This window comes from Phycodurus eques, chromosome 16 (genome assembly GCF_024500275.1).
Source record: "Phycodurus eques isolate BA_2022a chromosome 16, UOR_Pequ_1.1, whole genome shotgun sequence".
Lineage (NCBI taxonomy): Eukaryota > Metazoa > Chordata > Actinopteri > Syngnathiformes > Syngnathidae > Phycodurus > Phycodurus eques.
The window spans coordinates 16,936,299-16,956,463 of NC_084540.1; the positions used below are offsets into that span (position 1 = coordinate 16,936,299).

General features: G+C 41.6%; 1 protein-coding gene across 1 annotated transcript in view; it reads left to right on the forward strand.

The window, feature by feature from the left end:
• Window positions 1-3,023: 3,023 nt before the first annotated feature.
• The window catches only part of cacnb1 (calcium channel, voltage-dependent, beta 1 subunit), a 37,417-nt gene continuing 20,275 nt past the window's right edge, over window positions 3,024-20,165 (forward strand). Inside the window, exons 1-5 of the mRNA XM_061700945.1 lie at window positions 3,024-3,095; window positions 7,068-7,154; window positions 18,304-18,423; window positions 19,827-19,949; window positions 20,018-20,154. Of these exons, the coding sequence (XP_061556929.1) occupies window positions 3,024-3,095; window positions 7,068-7,154; window positions 18,304-18,423; window positions 19,827-19,949; window positions 20,018-20,154 (539 nt within the window). The remainder of the gene's footprint in view (window positions 3,096-7,067; window positions 7,155-18,303; window positions 18,424-19,826; window positions 19,950-20,017; window positions 20,155-20,165) is intronic.

Here is a 20,165-nt window from a genome sequence, read left to right on the forward strand (position 1 = left end):
TTGAGCTCTCTAAGCTACATTTGAAGATGTTTTGAAGTTTTGCATTTTACGTTTTACACTATACATTTACATGCATATCAGACAAAAAAAGGCAATAAATAATTATAAAGGGCTACCTCCACTGCAATTTTTCTTCACTGTTACAGAGAAACCAATCAACCCCAGTCAACTTTTAGGATGTCCAACCTGGATCAGATTATTTTTGTTTCCATTATTCCCCATGACATGACATCATTGTTACTTTTTCATGAGGATGCTGGGGTTGGCCGTGACGAGGACCGTCCTGACGCCCGCCCACGTCTTCGGCCTACGTGGCGCTCAACAGCGGTAGATTGGCCCTCATCACAAACTGAGCCGAGTCGATCGTTTCTCCGCAGCCGCTGTCCTTCAGGATGCCTTCCGCTGTTGGGTATTCACAATTTTTATCGTGTAACTTCTCCTCTGTTATTCGCTGAAAAACTCACCTATCGAGTATTTTTGTGCTCAGGCCAAAGCGATAAAATGATCACATGATTTTTGGCGCCATCTTGTGGGATCTTGGTATCAAGGAACTATTTTGAAACATTTGCGAATTCACCTCTTTGCAGATATATACATATATATAGTTTTAACCTATGCTCCATTATTTGCTGAAAAACTCAGAGAATATTTGGTATTTGTGTGCAATAAAATTACTGTATCACTTTGGCGCCATCTTGTGTTGTCTTGATACCATGGAACTATGTTGGAGTGAGTAGGAGCGTTTCATTCAGACAAAAATAGTGCTTTGAAACCATCTTTGGCACGTGTAGGCAATTTGCAACCTTTTTTTTAAGGGCGGTGTCGATTACTCACAGATGTTCACTATTCGTGCAGGGTTTGATCCCTCACTGCAGTTAAATAGAGTACGTACAATGCTCCACATTCCACTGTATATGGTTGCCATAGTGTGGTAGCTTTCCAGCAGCAGCAGTCCGTTGCCATGGCAACAGTGCACGCCGGCAGTGTGGGGGTGCGCATGCACTCCTTCACCTCAGGTAACCGACGATATCACCAAGATCAGCTGCTAGTCCATTTAATAACTGCACAGCATATGTTACACGTCAAGTGTGATAGCTCGAGCAAAATTTGCTGAAGAGTTCTGCTCACAGATATGAAAAGAAGACCAGATACGCCAGCACGCTGTTGCAAAGTGGCGAAGCGACATTCCAACGTGGCGGCCACATTGGCAGGGACAATGTTGCCATCAAAGGCCATGCATGGACATTGAAAATAAGTCCTCACTTGCTCATTTCTCAACGGGTTTTCACGAGATTTACTTTTTTTTTTTTTTTTTTTGTCAATGTCAAAGTGTGTGCTATTATTACAGAACACTTGAAAAAAAAAGAGCCTCAAAGATATTTTGACCTGTCAAAGGTTATTCCCAGTTCCCTTGTTGGAATTGTATGAAGTGAATACAGTTTAATGTGGAGGCATCCTTGTAATTTGGTTTTCTTGCCATCCACACACATGGAATGTCATGTCAAGGAATGCCATTACTTTTTGTTTTTATCAAGTTACTGCCATTATTGTTATTATTATTATTATTATTAAGTTATAAAGTTAATTATGGACTTCCCTCATTCAAATACACATTACAAATATGTTGGGGGAAGACTGGTACGCATTACTGGCATTTGCATTCATTTCAATGGGACAAGATGCTTTGAGATACGATATTTTGAGTTAGGAGCGTGGCCAAGGAACAAATTAAACTCAGTCTCACGTCACCACTGCATTGTAGCATCGATAACTAAGGATGAAATGCTACAGGTGTACCTAGCATTGTGGCCATTAAATTTATGATTGTGAGCTATAGTAATAAATTGTTACATTCAGGAACACATTTTATTTTTGATTTGGTTTAGATTATATTAATGCTATTACTACCGTATATTACCACTACCTGTTGTGCACGTGTGGTCGCCCCCATCACTCGATGAGCTCTGTGCAGCGGGGCGGGGCTGTTCGGCTCCCAGCGGGGGAGAGAAACCACATCACAAGTCACAAACATCACACCGGAAATTAGAGTTACGTACCTTCGAAATAAGAGCATCAAGCTGAGTGGCTCTGCTTTAGTTTTCGGGGGGTGCTCTTGACATTTTACAAACTATACCAGCATATGTTTGCTAATCTAGTGTAATCTATTCTATTCTATTTTATACCTTTAAAATGAGATTTAAAAGTATTGTTAGACATGCAAACTACACACAGGACACGAAGGCTAGATTTGAAACCTCAGAACTGTGAGGCGGATGTGCTAACCAGTCACCCACCGTGCCACGACATCATTTTTGTAAGTATTAAAATGTACAATAATACAATATAGATTTTTAGAGTTAAAATAGAAAAGGCCATAGCCATTTAATCATAAATAAATGTTGTTAATAGAATAATAGAAAAGGACTATAGAATACAAACAAATAAAGGCAGATATCACAGTTTCTTAAGAAAAGAAAGACACGAGAAATACAAATGCACAATATGGATTTTTAGGATTAAAATAAGGCCAAACCCATAACACAAGTTTATTGTTGTACATTACGCACCGTATGATTATATGAAGAAAAGCTGATTATAAACATGTATGATAGATAGATAGATAAATAGATAGATAGATAAATATATCATATTCCTGCTACATGTACCAGTTAGTAAATCGCACGTTACGGCAGTCCTTTACTATTTTTGAGCGCGTTTTCATTTATTTTGAAGGCTACAGCCGGAACTAGGACGTAATCTTCCGCTAACTTCGCGGCGTGGTGCTTCCTTTCTCCGCTCTCGTCGGCAGGTTGGCAGCGAAGGCAGCTGTTGCCATTCCACTCAGCCACTGGCGAGGCGAGCCTCACTGACAAGAGACAAAGATGAGTCTGTGGACACCGATGTAAGCACATCACGTCCCAAAAGAAAAATTGTAAAAAAATATTTATAAAATAATAATTAAAAAAAAAAAAACAGTCTTTGATAAAGGGCCGAAAGTTAAATCAATGGTACAGAAAAGTAGTATGTCCAGGACGCCTTCCACCTCGACTCAGGAGATCCAAATGGACATGTTCGACCCCCATCCTCAATCACAGGTAAGGACAAGAGAGGATTTGAAGAAAAAAATTGCAAAAATATACATATTTATGACAAACAATTAGGCTGTACTTGTTTTATGGCAACAAATTGAATGGTGCGTGTGTTTTCCAAGAGAGATTAACAGGTTGTTCGACACTTGCCTATTTGCTTTCATGTGCTGATTTGCCAAGGAGAATGGTTAACTTCCAATTTCCTCTCATATATTTAGATTCATATACATTATATATGTGTTTTTTTTTTTTGTGTGTTTGTTTTGCATGTGAGCAGATGGTGATTGGTGGTTAATAAGCAGCGTTTGTGGACACAGTGATGCGATAAGTGATGCAAGGATGTCCATTGGATGCAATGCAAAGCCACGCCTTTGTATAACTACACACACAATACTGTGTCATGATTGTAGAAAACAGACACTTATAAACACATTTTATAGCAAAGAAAATCATATTAAGATCGAACAAAAATAAATAAATGGAGGCCACTATATTAGGTACACCTGCACAATTTAGTCAGCCACCCAAACAAAGATTGTGTCTTTACAAAGATGATAATGCTCACTTTTGAAGTTGTAATTTCATCCCTTTATTATTGCGCATGTCGTTTCTAATGTTTCCTTGAAAAAAAATAAGCTAAACGACTAGGTCAACTAGGAGAAATAATAACAATTACTACTACGAATAATAATAATATATTTTGTATATTTGTAATAATAATAGTAATAATATATTTTTATTTTTAGTGTCAAAGAATAAATATGATTTCAGTTATTTTAAAAATAATAGAACAATAAAAATAGGAACAGAAAAATAAAATATTGAACACAACAGTAATCATCTAAAAATAAAATCAATAAACGTTGCTTTGTACAAAATTTAAAAAAATGATACAACAATAAGTATTTGGGATAGTATAGTCAATGTTGTAGTATTTTTACAGAGAAAATGAGCTTGGCTGAAATGAGGTTAGCAGGTATGTCAGTACAAATAAATCAAATAACAAATAACAGTACAGTACATATACATATGTTACATATATTATTTTGTTGTTGTTGAAAATAAGAAAATCAATCAAAATTTGGAACAGTATGATAAAATAAATGTTCATATTTTTATGGATAAAAATGAAGTTAGTAGCTCTGTTGGATGCCTAATTTGTAAATATTTTAAAGTATTGAGTTAGCCGTATAAGATTAGATCCCAATAGGATAGTAGATTGTGCAGGTGTACCTAGTATTTTGCCGGGTGATTGTGTTTTGGTTCCATTTTTGCTTCCATCACTGAGCGTATTGATGCTCTTCACTTCTCCATGGTGTCACTTCACAGCAGCCATAAATAGGCTGTTCCTTCCTTTTTGGGTGATTGAGTGTGGGAACATAATATAACACAACTTATTTTTTTAGGGGGGTTGGGGTGGTGGGGTGGTGGGGGAACTGGAACAAACACACCCACGCTCAGCATACTCATTGTCTCTCCACATGCAGAGAGAGAAATCAGCACTTCCAACCATGCCTTCACTCCCACTCCTCCCATCCTCCTCATCCTCTCAGCTCCCTTAAAGTTCTCCGTGTTCCAGGAACCTTGAACTTTGGTCTCAACTTGTGTCTGATGTCACAAAAATATATATATATATATATGTTCTGAGACACTGAGAAAATCCCTAAAAATTTGAAAAAGAGTGAGATGTTAAGTCATAATTTGCTCCACCTTTGCCTCCAGCAATGTCAGCCAGTCTGAAGTCACTAAAAACCAATAGTGTACTTGTTTGACACACAAAGATTAAATTTGGGAGTAGAGTGCATGGTGCCTCCAGATACGAGGAAAACAACTTCATATTCATATATTCTTTATTTTTTTGCGTACGACTAATTATAGTGCTGTACTGACGAGTCGAGAGGAGTCGTAATGCCTCAATGAACAGCAAATCGGCCGGTCTGTCTTATACTGCCCCCAGGTGGCCAAGGCGGGCACACCAGAAAGGGCAGCACCATGGTCCTTCAATTGATGCACTGTGACAAAACCTGCTTATTTAGTTTTTATTGTTAAAATTAAGTCATTTCTGTGCCTTTTATTGTTGTTGTTGTTTTTTTGTCGGACCGCAATGGACAATCAAAACTGCTGAAAAAAAGTATTTGTAGGGAAGGCTGGAATAGATTAATGGCATTTCCATTCATTTCAGTGGGGGAAAAAAATGATTTGAGATGCACGTGTTTTGAGTTACGAGCACATTCACAAATTAAAATTTAAACAACTTCAAATTTTATTTCTTTGATGATATCGTTTCTATTTTTGTATTTCACTATTGATTTGTTATTTCATATTTAGGATGATTTGGATTTATTCTATTGAGGAACATGACATCAAATGACAACACGACAAGTGGCCGCCATCGTTGTAGAATTTTTCTAAAAAAAAAAAAAAAAAACACACGAGCTGAGTGCTTCAAATGCCTCTAAAATCCTCCATAATAAATAAATTCACGAAAAAAACAATTGATTCCGAAAGAAAATGACCTATTCTACTGCCCACACTGCTTTTCTCACCAATAATATTTTTTAAGTTTCAGAAACATCAATTTGACACGTAGACGTCTCAGACTTTCGGCCCATTTGAGCGATCGGTGGATATTTTGAACTGAAACTGGTCAGCCAATCAGAGAAGGGCTTCCCCGAGTAGCAGACGAAATGAGACGGTCGTGGAGATATGTTGAGAAATAATGAAGTTGAACTGTTTTACTCTAATTTGAAGAGTTGGCCAGCTTGCGTCTGATATGTCGAAAAAAACTTTGTTCTTGCATTTGATCTTTTGAAAAACATTTGTCGACATTTGGATGTCAAAAGGAGCAACTACTCGAGTTAGCAACTACTTTGACATCAAACGGTATGATCTTCAAACTCAAAGTTTGACCTGGCTATTTTGTGCCCGATACCCAGCCGAACAATCGGAATTATAGGAATTACGTCTAACTACCATGAAACGAATTGAATTGATTTCAAGATATCAACCAGGGGCCAGGAAATGAAACTTACCCCGCCACGCTTCCACTTAAATAAACACCCCTGCTCTCGTCCTCTTCAATTATATACGACTTTTAATCTGATGGGACGTTTACCAACAGGAAGCCCCTGCACTTCCTGTCGCTGGCATTTCCCTGCCCTTTTCTTCTCTTCCCCTCCCCACTGACAAGGAGCCACGCCATCCTTCCCTCCATAGTGCATACCTGCCTGCACCACGCATGCATTTTTTTAAATACTACCTGCTAAAAAGCTATCAAAAAATAGAAACTTCGATTTATGTCGTACGGTTCAGTTGTATTTAACATTACCTTTGCATTGAATTCTAAATCACTTTTTCAAAATTGTTGAGGTACAATTTTTATTTAACTTTTTGGACATCATGGCAAGAAATATGCATTTGCTGGTGCAGAAAACATTTAAAAATATAAATATACTGTATATATGTTTTCAGAGGCTATTTAAAAAACAAAAACAATCTTTATTGTGGTTGTAGTGGCGTAGAAGAGCACTGCATCATACCGAGAGCTGTTTCTAATGTGTGCTTCGAGTGTCCGGTGTGTGTAATACAAGCGCACATTGTGTTCGGCGGGCTCCTCTCTTGACAAGAAAACCCACCTGTCTCCGCGCAAACGTGATTAGTCGGCATTGCGTAACCATGGCGATGTAGGCAGGGTGGGCTCCTAATGTAATGAGCGGCCTCTGCCCAACCCGGATAGAACCAATTTGGCAGAGGTCCGACAATCTGATTAGAAGGGTTGCAACAGAACATGAAAAATGAGGAGTCGCCTGACTTGTTCATGAATTGTGTTTGTGTGCCTTCGTGTGTGCTTGCGTGCGGCCACAGCGGCCGGCCGGAGCTTTCAGAATGATCTGTTAAGATAAATGACTGTGTGGAGGCCAACATTTTTATTTTTTTTTTCTTCTTCAAACCCACACCCACCCACCTCTCTTTCCTCAGGGCAAGTACGCCAAGAGGAAGAGCCGCTTCAAACGCTCCGATGGAAGCACCTCTTCCGACACCACGTCCAACAGCTTCGTCCGACAGGTAACATCCCGCTTCTGCGCAGGTGTCAAACTCAAGGCCCGTGGGCCAAATCTGGCCCTTCGGCGCATTTAATGTGGCCCCTGCCATAACTTTTAACTACGGCTTAGAGACAGTGGCAACGAAGAGACAACAGGACGCAGAGCTGGAGGTGGCGGAAATGAAGATGTTGAGGTTCTCCCTAGGAGTGACCAGGTTGGATAAAATTAGAAATGAGCTCATCTGAGGGACAGCCAAGGTTCGATGCTTTGGAGACAAAGTTGGAGAGAGCAGACTTCGATGGTTTGGACACGTCCAGAGGAGAGGGAGTGAGTATATTGGTTGAAGGATGATGAAGATGGAGCTGCCGGGCAAAAGGGCTGGAGGAAGACCAAAGAGAAGGTTGATGGATGTCGTGAGGGAAGCCATGAAAGCAGTGGGTGTTCGAGAGGAGGATGCAGGAGATAGGCTCACATGGAAAAGGATGACACGCTGTGGCGACCCCTTACGGGACAAGCCGAAAGGAAAAGAAGAAGAAGACGAAATGAATTTCCATTAGCGTTAGACTTCAAGACAATAACTTTGCAATTGATTTAGTCTGGGGCCAAGCGTTTTTAAACTTGGGTCCAATGACCTTAGGCTTACTTCCCACTAACATCAAATGAATTTGCTTGAAACCAAAAAGACTGAAGACCTTGACCCAATGGCTCAGGAGTTCCTTTTGAGTTTTGACTCAGATAAAATAACTTCTGACTGGGTAGGTATGACTTTAGACTTGTTTTAGACTTAGAACTTATGTTGGCTTTAGAATTTATAACTACATGACTTTAGACCTGCGTTAGCTAGACTGCATTATTTGGAATTTGCTTTAGACTTGGCCGCACAACTATTCTTCCAGACTCAATAGACTCGACCTTCAGATTTTAGACCAAATTACTTAAGGCCTCAAGGCTCTTGTCATGTTTTAGATGAAATTAATTGGAGCACGGGTTGGTTTTAAATTTGGACCATTTGGACTAATTTAACGAATGACTTTAGATTTCTTTAGATTTGGATGAAATGACCTTGGACTTTGGACTCATTACTTTAGTTGTTGGGGACTAGAACTAAATGTTTTGGAACTAACCTTGGTGTTAGACTTTGAATCGGTTACCTTTGAACTGCCTCATTTGGAGTAAGTTTGTTGGAATTACATTATATGCTGACAAAGGCCTTGGAACTTAGGTTGATTTTGTAATTTGAGTAGATGACTTTAGACCTGCTTTGGTCTAATTTACTTAGATCTTGTTTGAGGCTTGGATCAAGCTTTAGACCTCAAACTAATAACTTGGGACTTGGATCAAATGACATTTCACTGTGAGTTGTGAAATGTCATCATAGTTCGGGTTTATACCGCTGCGCGTTGCTTTTGCATGCACATGACTTCCTGCCTTTTCATTTGAAAAACACTACCACCAACAAGCTTGTAGGTGCCCTACAGGTTTTATACATTCACCTTATTTTTCCGTTTCTTTTTGCTCGAAGTGAGGCCCCGTATATGCATTACAGTCTCCCACACACCTACGCAAGACCATACTCATTCAAACACGCACACATGCACAGAGACACACAATCAACCGTCGGCGGAGCTGGCTGGTATACCAGGGCCTGGTTTCTATGGCAACCGAGCCACTGAATCTCCCCGTGTGCGCAGCCACAGTGGGATGGAGATGCAAGGGAGACGGTGCTTCGATGGGGCTCTGTTTGTGTGCGTGGGCGCCACTGCGACCTACGTGTTTGCGTAGCCTCGTTCGCGTATCAAGTTCAACAAAAACACGATGAAGATGAAGATGACTGTCTGCCGCGGGCGCTGCCGATGTGTGCTGTGCTTTCCTGGGCAGTGACATAGATGGAAGGGGATGTGATTTTGTACAACTGTTACACTGATGATAGTATCAGAACAGTCACATTCATTTAGGCCGGAAGACTCAGTTGATTTAAAGACCCTGTAAAGTGAATTCTGAGATTTGTTTCTAAACACATTGAAGTTTGAAGATCATTTTTGAAAACGTGCATAGAATGAGAACTCCATAGTCCTGAACTCTAGCCTTAAACAGTTTTTCACTATTTCAGTTTTCCAGATTTTTTTGGCTGTGGCTAAAACAGTTTTTCACTATTTCAGTTTTCCAGATTTTTTTGGCTGTGGCTAAAACAGGTCCGGTGATGCACTGGCATGAGTCGCCCCTCCGTCCTTATATAAGAAGCTGAGCTGCCCAGTGATGTAGTTGGGCCACCGGCATGAGTCACTCCTCCCCCACTAAAAGATAGAATTTGTGCCGCAACCGTGTGCAGTTCGCTAGTTAGCTATGCCTACACCCCGAAAGTGCATCTTCCCTGGAAGCCACAATTTACAGAACAGCTCGGTGTCGTTATTTAAATTCTCAAGTGTTATGTATTTTGTGTTAAGCAAAGTGTTGTTGGTTTATAATTAGCAGGAAGTATGTGCTCAAATATCTGTCTATCTGTCATATAGTTTGAGCACGAGGCTGAATAATGTGTGCTGCCGTGTTAAGAAACGATTGCGTTTCCCTAAAGTGTCTCTGTTTTGTAGACCTACACACCGATACAACAACGAGGAGGTGACGCAGCGGACAAGTCCGTCACCCGTCTGCGGTGGTAGCTCTGGAAGCCTGTTAGCTCGCGAGCTAATTGGTGGCTCGCGCCTCTCGTCGGGTGCGCAAAGCCAAACGACGACTCGGTGGGATGTATTCCAGCCACCGGAAGCTTTAAGCATGTATATTTTCCTGGCTCAAACATGACGTGTATAGGCATAAGAAAGATCTCAGACATATAGTGATAGCTGACAGTTGAGTGGGGCGTGGTTTCAGCTCGTTCAGCGGACATGATCACAGGGTTCTACAGTGAAGAGAATGGTCTGATTTTTCAGGATTTTGAAGCCTCATTTTCTATACTTGGCCTTTTATCTTAATCATTCAAATCTGGCAGGGTTGTTAATAACATTCTACAGACATTTATGACTTAAGACTTATCAGGGGCAGTTGCAGCTTCAGTTGGCTGACTGTGGTTATATATCCAGGGAAAATGAGTCCAAATCAGGTCTTGGTTGCCATGTCTAGAGCAGGGGTTCTCAAAACCTTTGGGGTCAGGGACCTCTTACACAGGAGAATTTTTTCCAAGGACCCACCAATGGCAAATAAACATACAGTAACTACCATGTGCACCCTACATGTCATAGTAATTTATTCCCCCCCCAACATTTCAATCTAATTATTCATTAAATTCAATATTTATCCATGGTTGCTAGCTGACATGTTCTGCTTCCAATTAAAACATGGCTGTGGAACAGAGAGGACCCAGTTTGAGAGCCACTGGTCTAGAGGGTTGTGTGGTGTTGCTGTCAGTGTTGACATATGAATCCCAGCAGTGTTCCGATTGCTGCAGTCTGACCAACTGGTGGATCACCATTCTTACACCCTCGCCTGCTGACTGTGTTGTCATCAACTACAGGTGGCTGTAGATCGGGTCAGAGGTTGCCCTCTGGTGGACTTATCTGCTTGCATGCGTCCCTTCTTTAACTAGTGAAAGGACAAGTAATCTGTTTGACCGAATCAATTTTGAATTTGATCTGGAGATTAAGATTCTGACTATATGCTTTTAGACCTACATTGGAATAGGATCAGATGACATTGGATTTGGACCTAGTAAAAGTGTCTTGGAACTTCAATTGGTTTTGAATCTGGACTATAAGATCAGCTTTAGACACGACCCACATAGCTTTGCACTTGGACAACTTGACTTGAAGTTGGATTGATCCCAATTAAACAAAACTTGAGTTTTATATTTGGATTTGATTAGATGACTTGCCATCTGCTTTAGACTTGGACTAAAATACTTGGTACTTGATTTAGACCAGATGACTTTGGACTCGGGCCTAATGACTTAAGACTGACTTTAGATTTAGGCCAGAAGATCGAATGTTTGTTCTAGACTTGGGAAACATGAAACTTGAGCTAGGTTTAACCTGGACTAAATGGCTTTAGATCTCCTTTCAACTTGGGCCCCATTATTTAAGACTAGCTTCAAATTGGAACAAATGACTTGGAACTTGAGCTGGGTTTAGACCTGGACCAAATCACTCCAGACATTCTTTAGAGCAGATGCTTTGGACCAGATGATTTTGGATTTGGAATCAACATTTTAAGACTTGCTTTAAAATTGGAACAAATGGCTTGGGATTTGAGCTGGGATTTGGATTACATGATTTAAGACCTGCCCGAGACCTGGACAAAATTACTTTGGACTTGGGCCTAAGGACTAAAGACTTTCTCCAGGAACTTGAGTTGGGTTTAGATTGGGACTGAATAACTGAAGACAAAATTACTCTGGACTTATAACAAAATTACAGACTTAAGACTTGCTTAGACTTTGGAGAGAAGACTTAAGCCATATGACTTTGGCACACCAAAAGACGAAAATTGGACCAAATGGTTTTAGAATTGCTTTACATTCGGACAAAATGTTTCGAGACTTTGACCAATGGTCTTTAGTCTCATGTCTGTCAAGGTTGTCCGTAGCCATTTGCTTTCAAAGCGGTCCCGGACAAGGTTCTGTGTGTCGGTAAGAGATCAGAAGCGTCAGAATGAGTGAGTGAGCCGCAGAGGGGAGGGGGGTTTCCCTGGGCACTGCCCCGTACCGTCCCACGTCAGCTGGGGCATTGGGTGGCTGACGGCTGCATACCAAGCCTCCTCCTTGGCCCCAGCGCACTTACGTCCCTGTTCCTGATGGGCCCGCGGCTAAATATATTTCCCCAGTTTGCAAATGTAGCACAAGTCCTGCAACCCGACCCCCGTCCCGCTGGCTCCAGTTCCCTTCCTTTACACAAGGTTCACGTTCCTTTGGGTTGTTGAGGTATACGGGACAGGGGGGTAGGGTGGGGTGGGCCTAAAAGGGTTTGGAGGGTAAGAGAGCGTCTCCTGGTTTTCTCACACACACTGCACTATTTTCTGGATCTCTCTCTGCTCATGTGGACATGTCAAGTTAACCATACACACTAGTTGGTACTTCACACACACACACAGACTGTGGACTCAGGCACTGCCACCCCCCCCCCACCACCACCACCCCCCCTCCGGGTCGGCTGTGGTGAGGAGAGTGTGGCAAAAGAGGCATGGAGAGGACTGAGCGGCTTCAGCGGCCCGTCGTGGTAAGAGGACACTTCAGAATCTTGTAGACTTTCCGGTGGCCTTTTGTTGGTCTATCAGTATTTGTACCCAGGCCTTGCCAGGTACCTTTTTTTGCTCTGAGATGTAACTTGTGGAATGGGGGAGGGGGCGGGGAATATGAATTTGCCACATTGCGTCCTGATAGCACCATATCTCTGGGCGAGGGGCTTGCTTTGTAATTCCATTTTGGGTCTGTCACAGCTGCTGGGAAGGCTCTGTGTTTTTAATTTAGACTTCCAGTCCCACCGGTTGCATTTAGTACTATGCGCACTGACCAGCCTGCCTTCCGGCACAGCATTGTGCTCATTTCAGGAGAATACATTCCACATTATTAACGCATAGAACCAACCAGTAAGGATCTTGATGGTGTATTTTGGGGGTAAACTTCAGGATTTTATGTACAGAGTGATAAAAGCATCCGAAACTCAACCTATTCAACTATTCATTGAATGCATTTTACATAGAATTTAAGCCTAGACTGTAATACTCAGTATTTCTTTACTTTTATAACTCACTTAAGTAATTGAAGCACAATGTGCAATGTAATATTCGTTCCTAGATATTTTTAATTACAAAATTCTACTTGATAAATGTCTTGCCATAGAAGTAGTTTACTAACGGTGCAAGTCAAGGTTATGGGACAGGGAGTTATTTTCCCCTATGATCTTCCTACCTTCAATTAATTATTATTTTTAAAAATCAAAATATGACAACATTTCAACTTTACTTAATGTTATCATGGCTTTAAAACATGACACCCCCCCCCCCCACAATTCACCGTTTTACTATTAACAGCTTTTCTAGATTCCTGTTGCCTTATTAATAATACCTTTTTATATTGCTTTTAGAATACTTGTGCGGCTGGCTTTTTACATGCATTCTTCATCTGTCTCTGCAAGGCTTAGTCTGAGATACTGTAGTTGCATCCAAAATTCTGCCTTTACAGAGGTAATGCTCAGTTTTTATCGACACTGTCAGAGAGATATTCATTGAACAATATTTTTACCATTGTGGTTACAGTTTGTTGTGGTGTACAAGAGCTGTTCACAGCATTTTTGTAACCTTATTTGGCTTTTTTTATACAGCTCTTGTAAATATTTTTGGGTATAGGTGTACCTACTGAAGTGGCCACTGAAATTTTGTTTTCGTATTTATTTAAGAGGAAACGAACTTGAATGCATGACTCACATATCCAGTAAACTCCACACTCAGATTTTGTTGCCTCAACGCTTGCATCAACTTGTACTGGACTATTCTCTCCAGAAAACAGAGTTAAAGGACAACAAAATCTATTCACAATTGACTTGCTAGCGATTTGGACGAAAAACCTCCAGACTTGGACTAAGTGACTGCTTCAGACATTGATCGCATGCGTTTAGATACAATATGGTGTAAATGACTGCTAACTTATACTTGGACTGGAGAGTTGCTTTAAACATCGTCTCTCAAAAACCGTGAGACTTTGTTTAAAGACTTCAAGGCCAGGACCGCATGCCTTCGGACTTGCTTTAGACTGGGACTGAATGAATAAGGACTTGAGACATGAAGACTTGGACCAAATGTCTACCGTCAAGTGGTCCAATCACTGAGTGTTATACCTCCAGTTTGCACACTGTCTGGTACCTTAAACTCTCTAAAGTATTTTGTATGAGAAGGAAGCAAAGATTTAGAGATGTAGAGATCTATAGAGGGGGATTCAGGAGATTCCTTGGCACGGCCCCATCTTTTCCCTCCTATAGTTTTTTCAATCCAACCTTCTAAACTTTCGGGTTGACGTTCTGCCTGTTCCCTTAAACTCGTTTCCACGGATTCCAGACCAAGTGCCCGTAGGGACCATAAACTCATTTTTCTTCGTTGAACGGCGATGATGCTTCTTGACCCTCATTAGTCAAAGCTCTTTGTCCATTTGCCACGTGCCACCTTTGCTTAGCCTGCCTATCTCCCTGCCCCCACTGAATTATTCAGTATCAACGCTGAGGTGCGAATGCATGACAATGCATGCGGACTTGTCTGACAGTCTACCTCCCCTTTTCTACATTCTCCATGTTGATGTTCAAAAGCATTAAACCATATTTAGCGTGATTGATTATTTCAAACACATTCAAATACATTCACAACTAACCTCAAGGTTCCCCTCTCCTCCTCCACACGGATGAGGCTGAGGTGGTTACTATGACACCGCAGGGGTCTCAAGCAGCCAATGGGGAGGCAGCTGGACCGTCACGTGACTTGCAGCTATTTTGAACAGGGAGCTGTATGTGAAGTGAAGCAAGCGGCTAATTTAGAGACACAACCCCAGTGACATGAGGAAGTAAAGACAAAAGGGGGAGAGAGGAAGAAGATTTAAAAAGGCTTTAACGTCTGATTGGTTGAGTCCATGGAGGGTTTTGCTTTGTTTAATTCTTCAGGTATCCGCCTCCTTTCTCTGGGTACTGCCACATTCCAAAAACATGCATATTAGGTTCATTAAATGTGAGTGTGAATGCTTGTCTACGTGCCCTGCGATTGGCTGGCGACGAGTCAGGGTGTACCCGGCCTCTCGCCCAAAGTCAGCTAGTGTCGGCTGCAGTTCACCCGCGACCTTAATGAGGAGAAGCGCTATAGAAAATTAATGGATGGCTGGCCGCCTCATTCCATTTATTTTTTTACAAGCTGTGTGACTCAAATATTTGTAACTTATTTCAGACGTCATCCCCGCGCCTTTTATTTTGGTACAATTCAACCCCTCCTCCCCCTCCAAGGTCAGCCATTAACATCTCTGTTGAACTTCCCTTGCTGTCGGGATGCTCCCAGAGGATGAGTCAGAGCTGGTCAGTGGGGGCGGCTGGTGCCGTCCTCATTACATTCGCCGAGATGAAACAGGAAGTGGGGATGGTGTGTCTGCGTGTATGTGTGGAGGAACACCAGGAGTTAGCGAGAGTGCCGTCGCCCCGGCAACAGGGAGTGTCTACATGCGAGTCTGCGGAGCGGCACAATGCGACAGGTGGCTGAGCCAGAATCAACACTGTGGTGTTTGTCGTTTAGTAGGGAATTGCACTAAGAGAGATGAGGACCGTAACGAAAGGCAGCACGGGACATTTAACACACGCACACACACACACACACACACACACACTGTTGTTATTTTGCCTCCTACTGTATTTAATAAGGATGCCCGCTCTCATTGTCTGTTGCCTCACCAGCCAAGAGCAGTGACAATGCACAGATCACTGCTGTTACGCATCGTCCTCTTCCGCACAGAAACCTCTCCTTATGAGACTGTGAATGTGCCACATGTAAAGCGAATGAGAGGAGCCAATTTGATTGGACATGATTGAAGTCGGCTCTGTTCATGTCCACAAAGACTCCCTTTTTTTTTTAAATACGCGCCGCTGCGAAATTACGAACACCCGGTCTAACCTGTGTCCACGCAGATATACTATGCCCGCCTTGCCGGATTTATGCCGTCTATGAAAATAGAGTCATTTAACTGTAAACTGCTAGATTGTCCAGTTTACTGTGTACATTATAGTGACCAAAAAGAGAGTCATGTCACATGGTTTGTTTTACCACCAAACACAATGGCATATGGACATGGTTGACTGTTCGGGACAAGAGAAAGACAAGTACAGTGGTACCTTCACTTACGTGTGCCCCAACTTGTGAGTTTTTTAAATTCCCTTCCATCTTCCATTTTTTTGCTTTGTGTCACAAGCCAAAATTTGAGCTTTAGATAGGCCGCCACTCAAGCGAAGTGAAAAGAAGAGTGCTACAGCCGCGACTTTCAGCAATTTGTTTATTGAATGGGACAAAAAGTCAAGTCACAAATGCAAAATGAAAACATTCACGAGGAGCACGGAGGAGACGCTAACAGTCAACTAACCGTGCAGCTGACCAGACTGACTCCAGGCACCTGTTGTCACTTCCTCGGACACGCCCCCGTAAAGACACACATCAACACAGAAATGTACATACCCCATTTCCAGTGAAGTTGGGACGTTGTGTAAAATGTTCATAAAAACAGAATAAAATGATTTGAAACCCCTTTTCAACCTATATTCAATTGCATATACTATAAAGACAAGATATTTAATGTTCAAACCGATGAACGTGACGACATTGACAAATGGGAGTTAAAACTCTACAAAGCGAAAGCCATACAGTATATTAACAACACCCAGAAATGCCACCAGGATCTCTGGGCCCAAGTTCATTTGAGATGTGGAAAAGTGTGCTGTGGTCTGATTAGTTCCCAAACACTGATTGGGTGTTGTTAAAAGGAAAGGTGTTGTAACACAGTGATAAATATGCCATTGTCCCAGCTTTTTTGGAACCATCAAATTCAAAATGAGTGAATATTTGCAACAACAAATAACTATAGTTTATCAGTTTGAACATTAACATATTCTTTGTAGTGTATTCGACTAAAATACAGATTATAAGGAATTTCAAAATCATTGTATTCTATTTTTTATTTATTTATTCATTTACTTATTTATTACATTTTACAAAAGGGCTCAACTTCATTGGAATTTGTACAGCATGCATGTGTGTGTGACCGTTGGCTTCATTACACCCGAGAAAACCAGTTTATTTATTTACGTTTGTTTATTACGTTATTTACGATTATTGTGCGTTATTCTCTTTGTGTATGTATATTTTATAATACGGTGCTATCTGTCTTTATTAAAAACATGTCCCAAAAAATGTTGGGTTTTTAGGGGGCTGGAACAGATTAATGGCATTTAAATTCATTTTAATGGGGAAAATGGATTTGATACACGGTGAAATGGAGGTACGAGCTTGGTCACTGCACAAATTGAACTCCTAAGTCAAGGTACCACTTTTTAGACTTCAAAACATTGACATCATCGAACATCATTGTGGTCATTACATATGTTCTATGTCATCTTTTGCACTCTCTCACCTCTATTTTTGAAGCCCACACCTCATGACTCACTTGTTCTGCTTGGCGCACTCAGCTGTCTGCACTCTTGTCAGCACCACCTACAAAGCACCGAGTGACTTAAAAAAAAACAAAAAACGACGCAGACAGTAATATAAATTGGACTCTTAAACATTCCATAGTAGAAGTTCACGCCGTTTAACTGCTCAAGTGGTTCGACACTTTCATGGTGGGACGAATGTCTATATTAGGGTCAGTGGTGATAAGTCAAGTTACCCTGCATAAAAAATATGTGCTCAACGGACACTTCTATAGGTACACCTGCACAATCCAATACTTATACGATGTCAAATATTCTACCTTTAAAGGGGTAACACTTTTTTGATTGACACTGACTGAAACTTGTCAAACAATTTCAAGCTTTTTTATTTTTATTGACAATAACTTTGAACTGTTCTGTGTATTTTAAGCCACAAAAATGTACAAAACAATAATTTTGTACTTTACAGGAACATATGGGCACAAAAGGAAAAAAAAAAAAATTTGCTTCAATGTATAACGGACAACGCCCCACCGGCCCTATCCCTCCTCCACCCCACCCATATTAATCCGTTATATTGAGGTTCCACGGTAAAAAACAAGTAAATGAATGTAATTGCAATTCCTAATTCTGAGTGTTTTTAATGTTTCGGTTACCTTTCCTCCGAGCATTATTACCTTCGTAATTCTCCCTTGATGCAGCGCTTGTATTGCTCTCATCAGACTGTGCAGATGTACCTAATGAAGTGTCCAGTCCTCGGGCCATTGTGCGTGTAGGTGTGTGTGTGTAGTGGTGATGTCTACCTGAGCCAAGATGGTTTATCTGCATGGCTTACTCTACCTTTTGTTGTACGGCCAAAGCACCTCAAATTACAGTGAGTCAGCTTTCAGCTCTTAATATGAGTGACGATGTCGGCCACATAGTGTTCGCGATATGGATGCACAAGCAGGCAGGAGACTGGAAAAGATGGCCAAACAGCAAAAAAGCACACGGAACATCCCTCACGCTCTTTTGCTTGCACGTCAGGGCTCGGCAGACTCCTACACGAGCCGGCCGTCGGACTCCGACGTTTCCCTGGAGGAGGATCCCGAGGCCCTGAGGAAGGAGGCGGACAGGCAGGCCCTCGCCACGCTCGAGAAAGCAAAGGTCAGTGGTCCGGTTGACTTTTTACTTTTTGTTTACTTTGTCAGAATAGGCTCGTTACTTTTTTTCAACATTCGCAGATGACGACACGATCTAACAAAGATTACAATCGAGAGAGGCAGTCAACCACGGTTGAGATCTCGGTTGAGATGTTGTGGCCTTATAATGCGCAAAAAAATATATGGACAGCAGCGACATGGAGCAACATGAACCAGGGAGCATTAACAACGACGGCAACAGTTTCGGAGAAGCAAGCTATTCCCCATACATGGCCCTATTTAAGAGAACTTTTTATGTCGGCTACAAGAAAGATTCGTAGCTAATGTGTTGTGTTTTGTGCTGGCCTAAAAACCAGGAAGTTAAAAGAATTCTCCGTCTAATCTGAAAGAAAATACAAGTAAGGTGTATTTTTCAGTTGTTATGACTAGCTAATTTTGCATTTTTGTTACTCGGTTTACCTAAACAAATCTTTGGGAACATGTTTTGATAGCATAAAAGTGCAGCCAACACTAGCGAGCTCTTAAATAACATCATGCAACATGATTTTTTTAAGCACTAAGTAAGTTAAAGGGGAACTGCACCCAAGATGTTAAAACGTTATTATATTTCAAATGTGCATATGTTCGCTTCAATCTAAAAAAAAATACTTTTAAAACATTGCTTCTACTCGATTACGGGGGCCGCCATTTTCAGGTCTTTTCAATCTCGCGAGAGTGCGAATTCACGAGAATGTGACGCGCTTTATTTACTCAGAAAACCATGCGGTTAGTAAATATTGGACAGTAACAAGCTACGCATTCCATTTCACTACATGTTCAAAAGGTACATAATAAACCATGATTGTAAACGGCATCATCTCCATGTACTTACAGACTTGTGAGCCGATCTATATTTCTTTTTGCGGATCTCTTTCACGTCAAGAAGTTGATGTGCAACCCTTTTACTCTTCGCTACACTTCCTCTGATGGCCGTTGCCATGTTTTCCATGTCAGCCATGTCGTACGCAAGATTGAATGATTCAATCCACTACCAGTCTGCAGCCGATGACGATTCCACCGAACATGGTGGCTCCCTTATGTTGATGAAATATTCCCCATATTAAGTAGTACCATGTTTTGACGAGTGCTGGCACATCAAAGTATTCTTGCCTTCAATTTTTGGGGGGTCAGTTAATTAAGAAAGGAACTATTTTGTGCGTTTTGTCAAGTTGTACTGTATGTAATGAATTTTTACTTATTACGTAAAAGTCAGTACTTTTTGGGGGGGGGGTTTTACTTACGGTAAGTAATGGAGTTGGTTCAGTACTTTTACAGAAATCTTTTTTCAGCAGAGTGTGAGTACTTTTGCCACCTCTGTCGCTCTGTTTATGTTTGTACCATTGTTAAACGCTTATTATTTTTGTCCAGACTAAACCTGTCGCCTTTGCGGTGCGGACAAATGTGGGCTACAACCCGGGCCCCAGCGACGACGTTCCTGTGCAGGGCATGGCCATATCCTTCGAAGCCAAAGACTTCCTACACATTAAAGAGGTTTGTTTGCTTCAACCTGCGGTCGATGATCGTTTAGTCATTTCTGGCTGTCTGTTTCACGCGCGCAGAAATACAACAACGACTGGTGGATCGGGCGTCTGGTGAAGGAGGGCTGCGAGGTGGGCTTCATCCCCAGCCCGGTCAAGCTGGAGAACACCCGCCTTCTACAGGAACAGAGGATGAGGCAGAACCGACTCAGCTCCAGGTCGGCATTAT